Raw genomic sequence first — 15,536 nt, 5'->3', positions numbered from 1 at the left:
CCATTAGCCAAATAGTACATTTCAAATCAACAACTATTGAGAATTGAAACAAGTTTCATAAAAGTTATACATGAAGCATTAGCATCAATGTTAGGAAATATATATACAAATATTCACACATTCAATTAAAAAAACATAGCATATTCCCCTTAACATGCTAATGTTTGATTGTATTTACAAATTTATCCCTTCATTATCTGCATCAAATTTTAAAAACAAAATGTCAACTTGATTTAATAAGAAAGTTGTGAATTGGCATATCAAAATAAAGGGTTCATACCTGTTATTCACATTTTTTCCAGACCTAAGTTGATTGAGTTGGTCCCTCCACAAAGCTGACACAAGGATATGGTGATAATTAACATCAGAACTTATGATTAGTTCATAGAAAAATATAAAGTTAAGAAAACATGTTCTGATGATGATCATTTAAGATACCTCATCTATCATAGCTTTTTTCATAGCTCAGCTTAAATTACAACAAACTACCCCATCGTTATACGATATTACACTCGACACTCCTTAATTTGTCATATTTACGCTAACATTTCAACCTCGGGAGGTTAGTGTAATTATTAGAAATCAAGGGGTGCCGTGTGTAAATATCGTCTAACATCAGCGAAGATCAATGTAATTTTCACTATACCATAGCTAAGGGAATATGGCATGCCAAGTGATGATGATACCAAATTCTTAAGAGATAATAAGTTCAATATACTCCAACAATCGAATTAATAATCATAAGAAAGCAATTACCGGCATCTTGATAGCGCTCTTCGTTAACAGCTTTCAGCATTTCATGCAAGAGATTGAACTCCTGAGTTTCAACACAAGGCTGACCACTTGGCCTGAAACAATTTCTTTTAGTTAATATACTTTTCTTTCAAAAAGAAGTTCAAAATCGCGAGACGGATTCCAAAACTCGCTTTTAAAGAAACAGAAATTCATTGTTTTCGACACATACAATACAACACAATCATATTGCTTTGTAATGTTATATGTTTCGAAAACATACTTGTCCAATTCGGCAAATATTTGACCGTCCAAAGGGAACTGCGTCGAAAGCTTTCCAGATTCAACTACTCTCATTCCATCACTGAATGCCAAGTATTTGTTGACTTGAATTGGCACCTACAACAACATTGATACAGAACTTAAAATCAACGATGAAAAATATTCAATTTCAACTAATGTAACCTCAAGATTTGGCTTTCGATCAAAACATTCTAAATGTGCATACAAGGACGTGATGATACTTCCCTCAACAGGAGAATGCAATATGCTGCAGAACAAGATGCATTCATATTTTGAAAGATTACCTTGCATCTTACTGCAATATTGATAGCATCCGAAGGTCGAAGATCAAAGCTCATAGACTCTGCCTCGTTTCCAACCTATACCAAAGTGTCAAACAACACTTTAAGGGAATTCATAGTTTTTGTTCCATTTAGAAGAGAAAGAATACAGAGTATACATGCCTTGGTAAGATACAACTGAGCGAAATATGCCTCATGAACTCTTCTTGTAACCCTGACATGTCTAACCTGCGCAAGAAGCCGGAAATAACGTCGTTCGGTAATTAATATCAGCACAGAAGTTCCATAGGACAATAACAAATGAAATCAGAACTGGACACGAATTCATAAGACAAACAAAAACCATACTTCGTAACCCATCTTGTCAACCATCTCCTTCACTACTTGATATAAAGTAGGCCTAGCCTGATACACCAACAAAGTAATTAGTATTAAAAACTCAAGCCGACAGAAGGAGACATATGAATAGTTATATATCTAGCACACTGCTATATTTGCATAAAAAACCACAACCTTTCCCGTTCTGGTAATCAATCAACTATAAATCTTGAACAATAAAAAAAACTCAGCTACATTTAAGGGTGATGCGGCAAAATTCAAATGAGAAAAGGACATACTATGGGAACATTGCGCATGGCTGCCATTAGTAAAACGCTCGGCATCTCCACTGCCAATAAAAACATAACAGAAATTTACATTGGAAAGGATAATATAACTATCAAAAAATGAGAAGTAACATTGCATTCTATCATAATCAGAGTACAGGGACTTACAAACAATTATCGGCAGAAGCAAGCCGGTGCCATCTTCCATCTTCAAAACAATAGCAGGATGTGGTGCATACTCTGGAAGATGCCCTCCCTGAGGATTGTTATGAACACATCGTAAGTGTCTTCCGTCCCTCATTTTGATTATGAAGCCATCTGCTCCGCTCTTCACCTCAACTGCTCAACCGAATTTGTATCCAGATACATTAATCAAAGCTTCTAGCACTAAACCAAATCAATTATTTTCCAAATACATTGATCTAATGATGTGCCAAAAAGTGACCGTGACAGATAAAAAGAAACGAAGCTAGTTATAGATGCTCTTCAGCATATGATCATACTAATAATAAAAAAGCAGCTCGGTGCACAAGCATCCCACGTTGACGCAGGTCCGGGGAAGAGCCGCACCCAAAAGATGTAATGTACACAGCCTAGAAAATCACATCAGTGGCTATTTCCACAGCTTGAACCCATGATCTCAAGATCACAGAAACTCAACCGTTGCTCCAAGGCTCCCTTCACAAATTGATCATACTAATACATGCTCATTTTTTAAATCAAAATTGTAGTAGCTACAAACAACATACCAGCTTCAACAATGCTAGAGTTGACATAATCTTCATCTTTCTCATTGAAATTCTCCGCGGCACTTCCACTGCTGTCATTCGAAGACGAGTTGAAACTACAATGCACTGCTGTCTTGCACTTCCTCATGTGCACATTGCAAGAAAGGATCCCTGGCTTTACTTTTGCACCACCGCCGCTGCCGCCACCGAGTTCCTTGAATCCCCAGAATTCACTTCTAACACAGCTAACATTCATTGGTCCAATCATAGGAAGGCTGAACAACCCTGCTAGTTTAGCATGAACAGAAGGGCACAAAACTGGTCCTTGCAGAGAACCCATCTTATAAACCCTAAACCCCCAAATTCAACAAATAAAGAATATTAGGCTCTTATTCGGTAACGACTTCGAGACACAAAATATCTGTCATCACTTTACAAAATTCTTTCAGGAAAGAGACAATTTCACATAGTTCTATATCTAACTAACTCTCTCTCTGAATAAATTTGTGAGATTCAATGTCTACTTATTGAGACAGTTTCAAAGCACAGTTTTATAGTCCAATAATATCTTTGAAAAATTCATTGATGACTAGCTAACAGTTAATCGATTTTCATACAAAACGTTTAAACGTTAGCATTACAAACAAAATCTACAATTAAAAAAAGAAAAACCCTACACAGCCAATTTTTTTCTGGCACTACTTTATTTCATATAATTGAAACTTCAATTAACGTAGTTGATGATCGCCTAAGAGAAAAACAAAATAAGGCTTGAACAATATTAGGTTAGCATGTGATTCTAAATTATGAAACAAATTAACAGAAAGCTGAGAAAATATGAAATGGATAAAATTCAAAAGCAAAAAAATCCACACCTGGAAGAGATGCAGGGTCAACAATCAGACGGTGTTTTGAGTCACAGCAAGAACAAGTAAAAAAATATATATATGTATATATATTCAGTTGAGCATGTTAAGATTTTTATTATTGATACATGGTTTTATTTAAAAAAGAAAAGGAAACATATGAAATTGGAAGTAAGAGGAAAGTGGAGAAAAGGAGGATAAAATGAAAATGAAAATGGAATGAATATGAATGAATGAAGAGAAGAGAAGAGAAAGGAAGATAAGAGATTACGTAGTTATGTGTGTGTGTGTGAGAGAAAGGCTGAAAGCAAAGCAAAGTATATTAAAGTAGTTTTCATAATTCATAGTCATCAATTCCATCATACATAGAAGATAGACAAGGTAAGAGCATGTGTGTGTCTGAATCAGAGACCATGAAGGCACAATTACACTTTTGCCCCTTACTTCTCTACTTAGTACTTATTTACTGTTAGTAAGTTAGTTTAGTTGTAAAATGTAGGGGTAAATACTAAATTGGTATTCGAAATATTTTTAAACTGACAAAATGGTATTTGATTTTTGTTATTGATAAAATAACTCCTTAAAAGATTTTAAAATTTAACAAAATCACCCATAAAAAGATAACATCGCAGTGAACGGTCGGAAGAGCTCTGGTGACCTTCTTCTTCTTCGTGTTTGTTGCTTCTTCTTATTCAACGCGTCGCTGTATTCCCTTCCGCCATAGCAGCTGAAGAAGACCGCCATGGCACGCCGCTGCACCTCGTCGCCTTCTTCGTGTTTGCTGTTTTTTCTTCTTCAACACGCCGCTGCATCTCTTTTTGTGTCTCTTTCCGCTAGACTACTATGACACGCTGTTACATCTCCTTTCGCCATGACAATATCTTGCCATGTTCTCATATTCGCTGCTTCTTCTTTTTTAATAAATCGTTGTATTCTTTCTACATCTTTTCTGCTATGACAGTATTTTGTTGCTGCATCCCCTTCTACCATAACTTAATTTTATATATTTTACACTAAATATGAGACGAAAATCTAATTTAATCTCAATATTTTAATTTCTGTGTTATAACTTTTATGTTTTAGTTTTATTCTTTCTTTTAAACCTATCTGAATAATATATAATTCTATACATACCTAACTTTATTAATATATTATTGTACCTTTTTCTTTTCTTGACTATATTACTGTAGATGGTGTAAGAGAGGACTATATTATTGTACCTTCTTATAGACTTGGTAGTAAAATAAGAGAAGATTGATTCATTTCCATTATGACCTTATGTAAGATTGGCAAAGAAAAATCATTCTTTAATAGTAAGCTAATTCTAAAGTATAGGTCATAAAGAAAAGTTAAAAATGAGAATCAAACTGAAGATACTCATATTAATTAATTATAGAAAAAAGAAACAACATTGGAAATGGTTATCAATAAATCGAAAAGATAGCAGAAATTATTGACTTTATAGACAAAATCATTCTCTTATAATTTTAAGATAAAATTGTACTATTAAATTTTTATTGCGACGATTGTTAAATAATTATTTTGTTCGTATAACTTTTTGTAAAACATATTATTGATTTGAACTAAAATTTTATATCTTATAAATCATTTATAAATTGAAATAAGTAGGAATAACTTGAAATTAGGAGTTTAATTTGAGTTAACTATCAGTGTGATCCTTGAATTTGTAGTCAAATTTTAATGTTCTTCATAAATTTAAAATTGTTTTAAATTTGTCTCTGAGTTTAACAACGATGGTCTCTGAGATATTTTTTAATGACGGAATGATGTTGTGGTTGGACGGAAGCCATCCTAAAAACTACATTGGATAGATAAAATGTCGTCATTTTATTTTTGACGCTCAAATAGAACATAAACAACGTTGTTTAGATATTTTAAGGATTTTTAACATGTTAATTAGAAGGTAGAAATCCCTCAAATTACCCTAAACAACCTCGTTTTTGTTATATTTGGGAACTAAAAATGTAACGACAACGTTTTACCAGTCCAGCGTGGCTTTTAGCATGGTTTCCGTTCAATTATGTCATCGTTTTGTCATCAAAAAGTATTTTATGGACGACTATTGTTAAGTTTAGAGACAAATTTAAGATAATTTTAAATTCAAAGACGACATTGAGACTCGAATACAAATTCAGAGACTACTTTAACAAATAACTCGTTTAATTTATTGCATAACATTTTTTTTGGTCTTCTTTTTTTCCTTTTTTTTTTAAATGTTGAAGGAAAAGAAGCTTGTGGATACCGGATAGGTACATAAGCTTGTAAGGGCAATTATGGGTTTTCAAGAATTAGATTGGAAACCTCCGATACTCATCATTAGACAGTAGGCGGTGTTATATTGCCGGCGGTTTTCGGCCAATCCATATCTAACACTTTCTAATTTTTATTATAATATAATACATCCTTTTTAAATTTTTAAATTACAAATATAAAAAAAGAAGCATTTGCAGCACAAGAATATTTCAGAATACTTTTTATTATAATATAATAATTACTACATACACTTATAATAATAAGATTAGTATAATCATTAAAAAATAAAATACTAAATAAGTATTAATATATATGAATGAAGTCAATGAACAATGCTACTCAACCACAAGAATATATCTAGAACCCCTTTTTTTTTTTCGGAAATATAGTTAATACAAGGAATTAGATAATTAGGTGATATTAAGTAGTTAAACTTATGAACTAAACAAAACTAATAATATTGCCACGTTGTTCTAAAACATATTTATGGGGAAAAAAATTATAGTATTTGATATTTCTTTGAATAAAGAAAGTCTTACTTAAAAGTTAAATTGAAACTATAATACTTTATTTTAACTGAAATAAAAATGATATTAATTGATACATGAATGTTAGATGAGTGCCACGTGCATAAACAGCTATTGCCAGATATGGATAAGGTTTCATATCAATCATCACTATTGTTAGAATCTTAAAATATCTGCCTTCTTATTGAAGAAACCATGGTCTATGCTCCTTAAAAATATCAACCTCTGTTTTCTTCTGAAGAGGAATCTTTGTACTGAAGTTTAGAAATAGACAATCTTAGAAACAGACACTATTATTATTATTATTATTATTATTAGAACAATATTTCAATCTTTTTCCTTCACATTCACATTAACGTGCAGGTACAATTTCTTTTCCTTGTTTATGACTTCTATTTACTAGGGGTGTAAGTTACTAAACTGAATCAAAATTTACCGTAAAATCGAGCCAAAATTTACAACAACCAAATAGAAAATCAAAAAATCAATTTTTTTGAATTTTTTCGTATTAAATCGATCGGTTTGGTTCGACAGAAACCGAATCAAATTGAAGAAGTAGCTTAGTAACGCATTGAAATATAAATTTTAGACTTAACAAATGTGTTTGTTTTATGTTTAGTTGTTGGAATGAGTTGAAATTGTGTTGAATTTGAATGTAATGTAATGTTATTTCAGTTTATTAATTGTTTTGAACATCATTTTACTGAGATTAATTTTCTATTAGTTAGGATTTAAAGATTAAAAAAATCGACCAAACCAAACTGTTTTTGGTTCGGTTCGATTCGATTATTGCACAAACAACAAACCGATTGATTGATACCCTGTGAAAACCGAATAAATCGATTCGATTAATTTTTTATCTAAAACCAAACCAAACCGAACCGATAACACCCCTAATATTTACTACTCTTGATTACTATTAGCATCAATATTTTTCCAATCATGTAACCCGTCCAACACTGTCCCTTTCCCTTTTACACTTTTGTCAATATTTCATTATCATTCCTGTATATATAGTCACTGCCCTTTATAAGTTTTAGAATACATAACACCCTATTCTATTGTTGCATGATGTTTCATTATTTGAGCTATCTTTTGTTGAATCTTAAATATTGAGTTTGGCTATTATTCCCTTTTTATTATATTGGGTATTTGTCAATCTTTTAGTAATCCGAAGTTTTTCTTTTATTTTTACTCTCTTATTCATTCAAAAATCAATGGTCAACATTTTTATTTTTAATAATTTATTTTATTGGTCAATAAATTGTTGTATGTACAAGATGAGATTCGAACACTAACATTTATTTAAGTGGACCAATAAACTAACCATTAGACAAATTCAAATTATTCCAAGCTCATTAGTTTTGGTCCTAAAGAAGATGACAATATTCTTTTTTTGGACATGAACATGAGCATAGGTCAAATCATTGTTAACCTCAAATGGGCCTTTATCCAAATAATAATGGATCATATCATCAAACAGCCCATTTCAATATGTTTTCCTTTTCCCTCTCCATGTAAGAAACTTCTTCTTGGGCACAAAAGATAACTAATATGATAAAAAAAAAAAAAGCCTGACAAAAAAAAAACAAAAAGAAAAGAAATTAAGAAACACTTAATTTGTAAATTTAAGAAGCAATAACATTTAATCATGGGTTGGTCGAGTGGTCAGCTCACTTGTCCGCTTAAACAAGTATCGGGAGTTCGAATCCCGCCTTATGCATGCAACAACCCATTGGCCAGCGGCAGACTCTTAAATGAAGCTCCGATCCGCGACGAATTAGTCTTTGACCAGTCGAACTGGAGAATACCGTGAGCAACAAAAAAAAAAAAAAAAAGAAGCAATAACATTTTATCTCTAAATTAAGTTACGATAAATTTAGTGAACAATAAAAAATCATACAATAATTAATTAATATAGATTCTGAATTTTTTGTTTGGTCTCAAGATTTAAAATAAAAAAGAGAAGAGAGGGGAGAAGCCTAAATACGTATAGAATTTAATTTTGATGTACTATCAGTGTAAAGAAATTTTATATGTACATCTAATTACGTAACGTCACATCAACAAAAATAATTACTTTTCATATTAATCGAGTGAATAATCATCCAAAAGAATAGATGTGATTATACGAAGTGCATCAAAATTAAACTCAAATATATATAGACATCCTCAGATTAATATTAATTTCCTATATATCCTTTTTAAGTTTTTTCTCCTAACATAATGTGACTAACATTAGAGACGTACGTATAGAATGTGCATGCAAATTGCATGCATGTAAGAAGATCCGATCCTCTCCTTACTATTAGGTTGGGCCGCCAAAATTTGGCGGTTGCTGCCACGCTCCACAACCGCCACCATCATCGCCGGCTATGTATGCCATGCACGACATTGGTACAAGGCAGAGGCCTCGGCTTCTAAGGTCTTCATGCTTTGCCTCCGAGTTCATAATATTATCTCTTGCTGAAACCTACGGAAAAAAAAATGTACATATGATGCATGCAATTTCGGTTAAACTTAACTAATTCTAAAGTAATGAATATAAAAAAGTGGATATTTCAATCAAAATTTTATAATTTTTTTCGTATAAAAATATTTTATTTTATTATTGAATGGTTGATGGTAGGATTTAATTTTGATACGTTATAAAAATGTATGTTATCTTTATTTAAAATGTGGCTGAAAAAATAAATTACACTTTTAAATAAAAAAATTTATAAAAAAATATTTTTTTGACATCTTCATTAGAGTAGGTGTTATATAAAAATAGTGATATAAATATAATTGAGGTGATGATGATGATGATGATGATGATGATGATGATGATGATGATGATGATGATGATGATGATTAAGCTTCTCAAAATAAAATCGACATGAATTTTCGTATAGTTTTATTTTTTTATTTTTTATTTGATATATGCTAAAAAAAAAATTATGTCAAACAAAGATCAAATTTAGACCTTTATGTCATAGAAAATTTGATACTATGACATGAAATTACTTCTCTTAAAATTTTAAATTGATGAAAAAAAAGACATAAATAATAATATTTCTAGCCATAATTAAGTATGTTTAATAATAATGTGCACTAATTAATTAATAGTATGAACTTTACTTTATCTAGACCAATTATTAAATTTAAGGATTTGTACATGATGATGATCAAATAATATTTATAGGGTCCTTACCCCTTGCCTCATTATGAGTCCTCTGCTGATTTGGTTCCTTGATGACTTCATATATGGAACACTTAGTGTCTGTTGTGTATGTAACAATCAAACCATGATGAAGATCCTTAATAATTAGTCAAATGAAAATTTGAAACCCTAGCTAAGGTAGAATATAAATTAAATAATATGTATATTGAGATAGATGTTTAGAATTAAACTCTAAAATGGTATGTTAAATTAGTCGTGACTATTAAGAAAATAGTCACGAAATTTTATTTGTATCAATTATATCTTTTGAGATTAATAAAAATATATTATGTTAATCTTTTGATTCTCTTTTATTAAACGACTTATCATGTTATTAAAGATCGACTAACATGATATATTTTTATCAATTTAAAAAATATAATTAATACAATTAAAATATCATAAATTATTTAAATATACAGGAATAATTTCAAAAATTACTTTAGAAATTAACTTGAGTTCATAATATATATTATATATACCTCCACTTGGCTTTGAAGGAATTTAATGTATCCAATTGCCTCTAGAAGTACGGATGCTGTATCTGTCTGCAAAATCCACAAAATGTTTTTTTTTTCGTTATTTATTTTAAAAAAAATTGCACTCTCTTATTAGATGACTTAGATGAAGATGTAGTTAAAATGTTAATATATAAATTAGGAAAAATTATTTAAAGGAGCGCTAGAAAGATTTAATTATTAAAAAGAATTTTTAATACTAAAATTATTAAAAAGAATTAAATTTTTTTATAATATTTAAGAAAATGAACCAAATCTTTTTATAAGAAAATAAATATATTTTTAATAATTTTTTATAATCTTTATGTTGATAAATTTTATTTCTCTTAAAATTTTAGTAATTTTATTAAGTATTTATTTATTTTTATTTATTTTTTTATTTTTGAGATCTTTAGCTAAAGAGAAAAAAAGATAAAAGATCATAAAAATAAAAAATAAATAAATAATAAAAATTTTAATATAAAACTATAAAAATAAATAAATAAATAGTTAAGAATTAATATTTTAATAATTAAATCTTCCTAACGATTTTTTAAAGTAATTTTTTTAAATTAATTAACTAATTAATCTCAAATGAATACTCATACATATCTATATAGCGTTGAGAATCAAATAGTATATATTAAATATTATAAAAAATAGTTAAGAATATATTTATCTCCTTATAAAAAGATTTTATTCTTCTTTTTAAATATTATAAAAACATTTAGTCCTTCTTAATAATTTTGATATTAAAAATCTTTTTTAATAATTAAATTTTTCTAACGGTTCTTTAGAATAATTTTTTCTATAATTATACTAAACAATTTATTAACTAAATATATCAATTTACCTAACAATTATTATTAGCAGATATATTTAAGTTTGGCTAATATATATATATACCTTGCCAAAAGGAGCCACCAATTGCTGAAGAGCCGCAATCCTATCTCCTAATTTCTCCTTTCTAATCTAAAATTATTACAACCAAAAAATAAAGCAAAATAAAGCAACCTACACATACACTAATTAATTAATAACTAGACATATATGTAGTAAACCACACACATATTGCTATTTGGAAATAATATAATATAATGTAACAAATGAAACTTCGAAACATATGTATTGATGATAAGTCTAGAATTGTGTACTACTCCAAAGTCCGAATAGATTCGATCATCCTTTCAATTCTTTTCCTCTTTTAAAAAAATCAATCATTAGTACCCACAAAATAAGTTTTAATTGATTGATTTTATTTTATTTATGCGAAGTTATTAAAAATATAATTATTTATATATTTTTTTATTAATTAAAAAAATAATATCATGATATAGTATTAAATTTTATAATTAAAAAATTTAAAATTCAATTATTATTATTTTCAAAAAAATAATATAAAATAAATTAAAATTATATAAAAATTTAAGCAAACTAAAAAAATATACTTAAAAAAACGTATTAAAAATATAATTATTTATGTGTCTTCTTTTCTATATATATATATAGCTTCTTTCATTAGTAATAATAAGCAATTTTCATGAATATATATTCTCAATTCTCACCCAATAAGTAAAATTTTCATGGTCGCGTTGAATAAAAAAATTGTTTAATTTTAATAGGGTATCAAATTTGTTTTCATCTTATATATATGGAAGAGATAAATTAAAATTTGGTCACCTTAAGGTGTTGGCATGAAGAGCGTGATGATTGGGGTCTTGATTTCTTCGATGCATTTGATGACTCCATCAAAGTGCTTGAAGATCTTTTTGTTTCTACCATCATGCCATTATTATTATTGGTGAAGTGTTGTGATGGCTACATATATATGCAACAAAAAAATATGAAAATAATACCAAAATATTATTAATTAATTGAGAGTGTAATAATTGAAAGTGTGGGTCTTTGATCTTTCAACGATAAAGAAAGAAAGACAGCATGAAGCCAAAAGAAAAAAGAAAAAAAAAAAATCTGATTAAAGATATATGTGTGTGTTTAAAGCTGAAGCTATAAGATACCTCTAATAATCTAGCAAAATTTAAAGTGAAGACTTTTAACTATTTCATGCTAAGCTAGTAATAATAACTTTTACAATAGTAAAGGATATAGGCTTTTCTTTTCTAAAAATATTCAAAAGTTTATATATTGACCAATTGTATTAATAAATAGCTAATTAATTAAGTAGTATATATTAGTCAAGTTCAATTCATCTCAAAATTTCTTTTTTTTTTTAGTTATATTTTTCTTCCCTATTCTCTAGTTCTTTTTTGTTCTTATTTTATACATACTAATAATGTTGATAAACATTATATTTCTCAATATATATATAGAATTAACAAAATTTTTATGGTTTATTGGAAGCAAATACTGATACCACTGAGTAAGAAAAATGTTGAGAAAAGGAATGAAGAAAAAATGCAAATGAAATATTATTATTATATCTATGAATTATTAATAATATTACCTAATGTTGGTAAACTTAAATGAATTTACCCTTTATATGTTTTATTAACGGTGAAAACTCAGGTGAAGTCGACTTCACGTGAAGTTGATATTTCAGAGCCGTTAGATGAAAATTTAGTCAAATTAGTCAAATCATCTAACGGCTCTCAGATATTAACTTTCGACTGTACCTGAGCTTTCACCTTTATTAATTTACTTGATGGAGAAAGAAATAAATAAAGAAAAATTAGAAATACTTACAATACTAGTAGTGGAGTGCTGCATATGATGATGATCATCAAGACCAATAATATTATGGAAAAGGTTTTCTGTAAATAATTGACCATTAAGACCATGATGATGATGATGATCCTTTGAATATGATGATGTTGTTGTTGTTGAGGTTAATAGATCTAAGGGCTGCTGATGATGATGCATTATGCTTGAAGAAATTTCTGCTGATGGGTGGTTCAAATTTGAGACATTTATGGTTGGATATATACTAATATAGGCCTTATTAATATTATTATTATTACCACCAATATAATTATGATAATGACTTTGTGCATTAGTGGAAGAAGTGGAGTAATATTGCTCTTCTTGAGAAAGGTTCTTCATTAAGAGCCTCCCATTACTCATCATCATATCTTTGTTCTCTTCATTATTATTGTAACCTAAATAATCTTGGATCATTGAACCATTCAGGTTTGGCTTCAAGTTATCATCACCAACCCTAATACAATGAATATATGCATCATTAATTAATACATTTTGATTCGGAAATGTTTGGTAACAAAAAAAATTAGGCAAAAACAGTCATAACTTGCCTTATTTAGCATTTATTGATTGTTACGACAATTAATGAATGCTAAATAAGGCAAGTTTTTGCTGTATTATAGCCGTAGCAATTACTTACACATATTTATTAATACAAAATGGTCAATGGATTTTTTTGTTATGATGCATGTTGATAAGATCTTAAGAAATAAAACCCTTTTAAGAAAACTTAATATTAATGAAGTAAAGTTGCTATGATAATGAATATGAAGAAGCATTAATTACATGAAGGAATGAACAACTTACATAGTTGTATTTGGTGAGCTCCAAGAATGGTTGCTTCCAACACCATAGCAAGATGAAGAACAAGCCTCAACATTATTATCATCATGTGGTTTTTGTTGGTCTTGAAGAAGATGATGATGATGAAGGAGATTATTATTATGGTTGGTAGATTCCATAATAAGATAAGTAGTTATATTCTATGGAACTAGAAAAAAAGGGAATTAAGGGCTTGAATTTGAAAATCCCAAAAAGATATATAGATGAGTTTGAAAGTGAATGCAATTAATAATAAGTAAGAACCATTTGGCAAACATAGGAATATATACCTTAATAATAATTAATATATTATTCATAAAGGAACGAACAATGTTTCAGGTTATAATATAATTATAATAAGGTTATACATATCCCTTTTGTGAGTTTTCATCTTTACCCTTTTCAAAGCTTTGAATTTAAAGTGACCTTGAAAGGAAAAAGGAAGAGAGCATTCTCCATAAGTAGCTCTGACTTTTAATTATTTAATTTTCTTTTTGGTTTAACTTTACTTTTGTTTTTCTTACATAAAAAAGAAAAAAGTAACATTTTTTGTCCTATAACATTCTCATCCATGCCCACTTTTGCTGCTCTATCTTCAAATATTTGTGCATTATTTTTAGCTTATCACATTATAACATTAACGAAATTTTTAGGTGTTTTTTTTTATTACTCTGATTCACTCATCATTACTTTGTGGAGTGCTATTATATATAATTATAATTTTTTGAATAATATTTTTGTATTATTATTATTATTATTATTATTATTATTATTTTGTGTCATCTTTTTTTGTCTTCTTATAATTATAATTTCTTGAGTCACCTTATATATATGCTCATTAGACTGCATACCGTACCATCTTAAGTTTAGGGTTAATTTTAAATTTTATTTTTCAAAAAGAGAAAGTTTAGGGGTCAATACTTTTATTAAAATTTAGTCAGTACTTAATCATAAAAAAATTGAGTAATTCCACATCATTGGATGTTAGAAGTGTTTGCGGTGCAGTTTGGTTCGGTTATTTAAGAAAAAAGTCATCCGATCTAATTTTATATTTATTCTTCGATTCGGTTTGGTTCGATTTTTTTATTAACACCAACCAAACCAAACCAAACCAATTAAAACTGGTTTGGTTCGGTTCGATTTTTTTGGTTTTTCAAATAATTCAAAAAAATATCCTGTTCTAAACTTCTATCCATACCCTAAAATCAAACACCAGAGCAGAACTCAAATCAAGAACAAATAATAAAAAACCAAAATAACAGATGATCAGTAATCACAACCAAAGAAGAAGTAATTAGATCCAAAATCCTAAGCAAACCTCAGAACAAAACATACAATCAAAATAAAGAAGTAATCAAATCCAAAACCCTAAACAAAACTCACAACCAAGAACAAATAATTAGTAATCAAAGCTAAAAATCAAAATAACAAATCAGAACGTATACAAGATCAGAACCCAAAAACAAAACGACAACAAATAGTCAGATCCAACAAATTTAGAACTGCGAATCAGAGATGCGAAGCGCCATCGAACTATGAAGACCACGATACTGCAAACTGCAGAGAAGAAAACGACGGCGTGGAGGAGGACGCTAGGAGGACAACAGGAGGAAGACGATGGGAGGAGATGCCGGCTTCTGTGCGTGGAGGAGACGGCGGCTTCTGTGCGTGGAGAAAGGGCAGCGCCAAGGAGAGGGAATCGCGATGAGGAAGGGAAGGAGAGAAAGGGCCGCGCCAAGAAGAGGGAAGCACGACAAGGAAGGCCACCGCGAGGGTGCTGTCCGGCATGTCAGGGGCTTAGAGGACGACGGTGTGTGAGGGTGGGATGTGGAATTTTCTACGGTGTGGAAAAAGAGAGTGGAGAGTGGGGGAGAGGAAAGAGCTAGGGTTCATGAGTGGCGGCTGTATCTTACTGGAAGGGGGTGGGGGTTTGGTTTTTATATAGGGTTTTTTAGTATAACCGGTTCGGTTCGGTTTGGTT

General features: G+C 29.5%; 2 protein-coding genes across 2 annotated transcripts; both read right to left on the bottom strand.

Moving 5' to 3' along the window:
• Positions 1-3: 3 nt before the first annotated feature.
• Positions 4-3,944, bottom strand: LOC112756432 (bifunctional nuclease 1). The gene is made up of 11 exons (XM_025805024.3): positions 3,525-3,944; positions 2,671-2,999; positions 2,090-2,260; positions 1,934-1,983; positions 1,665-1,721; positions 1,479-1,544; positions 1,320-1,394; positions 1,016-1,131; positions 757-848; positions 281-335; positions 4-197 (listed from the first exon to the last, which is right to left on the bottom strand). Exons 2-11 carry the CDS (start codon positions 2,987-2,989, stop codon positions 194-196), a joined length of 1,005 nt encoding a protein of 334 aa, XP_025660809.1. The 5' UTR covers positions 2,990-2,999; positions 3,525-3,944; the 3' UTR covers positions 4-193.
• Positions 3,945-8,439: 4,495 nt separating this feature from the next.
• On the bottom strand, positions 8,440-13,817 carry LOC112757346 (uncharacterized). Its single transcript, XM_025805936.3, has 7 exons — positions 13,541-13,817; positions 12,719-13,190; positions 11,696-11,833; positions 10,922-10,987; positions 10,001-10,066; positions 9,510-9,578; positions 8,440-8,789 (listed from the first exon to the last, which is right to left on the bottom strand). Exons 1-7 carry the CDS (start codon positions 13,693-13,695, stop codon positions 8,625-8,627), a joined length of 1,131 nt encoding a protein of 376 aa, XP_025661721.1. The 5' UTR covers positions 13,696-13,817; the 3' UTR covers positions 8,440-8,624.
• Between the last annotated feature and the right edge of the window lie 1,719 nt (positions 13,818-15,536).

Source organism: Arachis hypogaea, chromosome 16 (assembly GCF_003086295.3).
Source record: "Arachis hypogaea cultivar Tifrunner chromosome 16, arahy.Tifrunner.gnm2.J5K5, whole genome shotgun sequence".
In the NCBI taxonomy this organism is placed as follows: domain Eukaryota; kingdom Viridiplantae; phylum Streptophyta; class Magnoliopsida; order Fabales; family Fabaceae; genus Arachis; species Arachis hypogaea.
The sequence above is the reverse complement of the archived record's forward strand: the minus strand, read 5'-3'. Positions and strand labels throughout refer to the sequence as shown.

Bases quoted from the DNA above. Each gene is read 5' to 3' on its own strand.
- LOC112756432 (XM_025805024.3), bottom strand. From the start codon at position 2,989: ATGGGTTCTCTGCAAGGACCAGTTTTGTGCCCTTCTGTTCATGCTAAA. The intron at 1,545-1,664 runs GTATGGTTTTTG...CTTCTTGCGCAG, and splicing joins TTGACAAGATGGGTTACGAA to GTTAGACATGTCAGGGTTAC. The intron at 1,132-1,319 runs GTAATCTTTCAA...ATGTTGTTGTAG, and splicing joins ATATTGCAGTAAGATGCAAG to GTGCCAATTCAAGTCAACAA.
- LOC112757346 (XM_025805936.3), bottom strand. From the start codon at position 13,695: ATGGAATCTACCAACCATAATAATAATCTCCTTCATCATCATCATCTT. The intron at 9,579-10,000 runs GTATATATAATA...CATACACAACAG, and splicing joins TCCTTCAAAGCCAAGTGGAG to ACACTAAGTGTTCCATATAT. The intron at 8,790-9,509 runs GTAAGGACCCTA...TTTTTTCCGTAG, and splicing joins GACTCATAATGAGGCAAGGG to GTTTCAGCAAGAGATAATAT.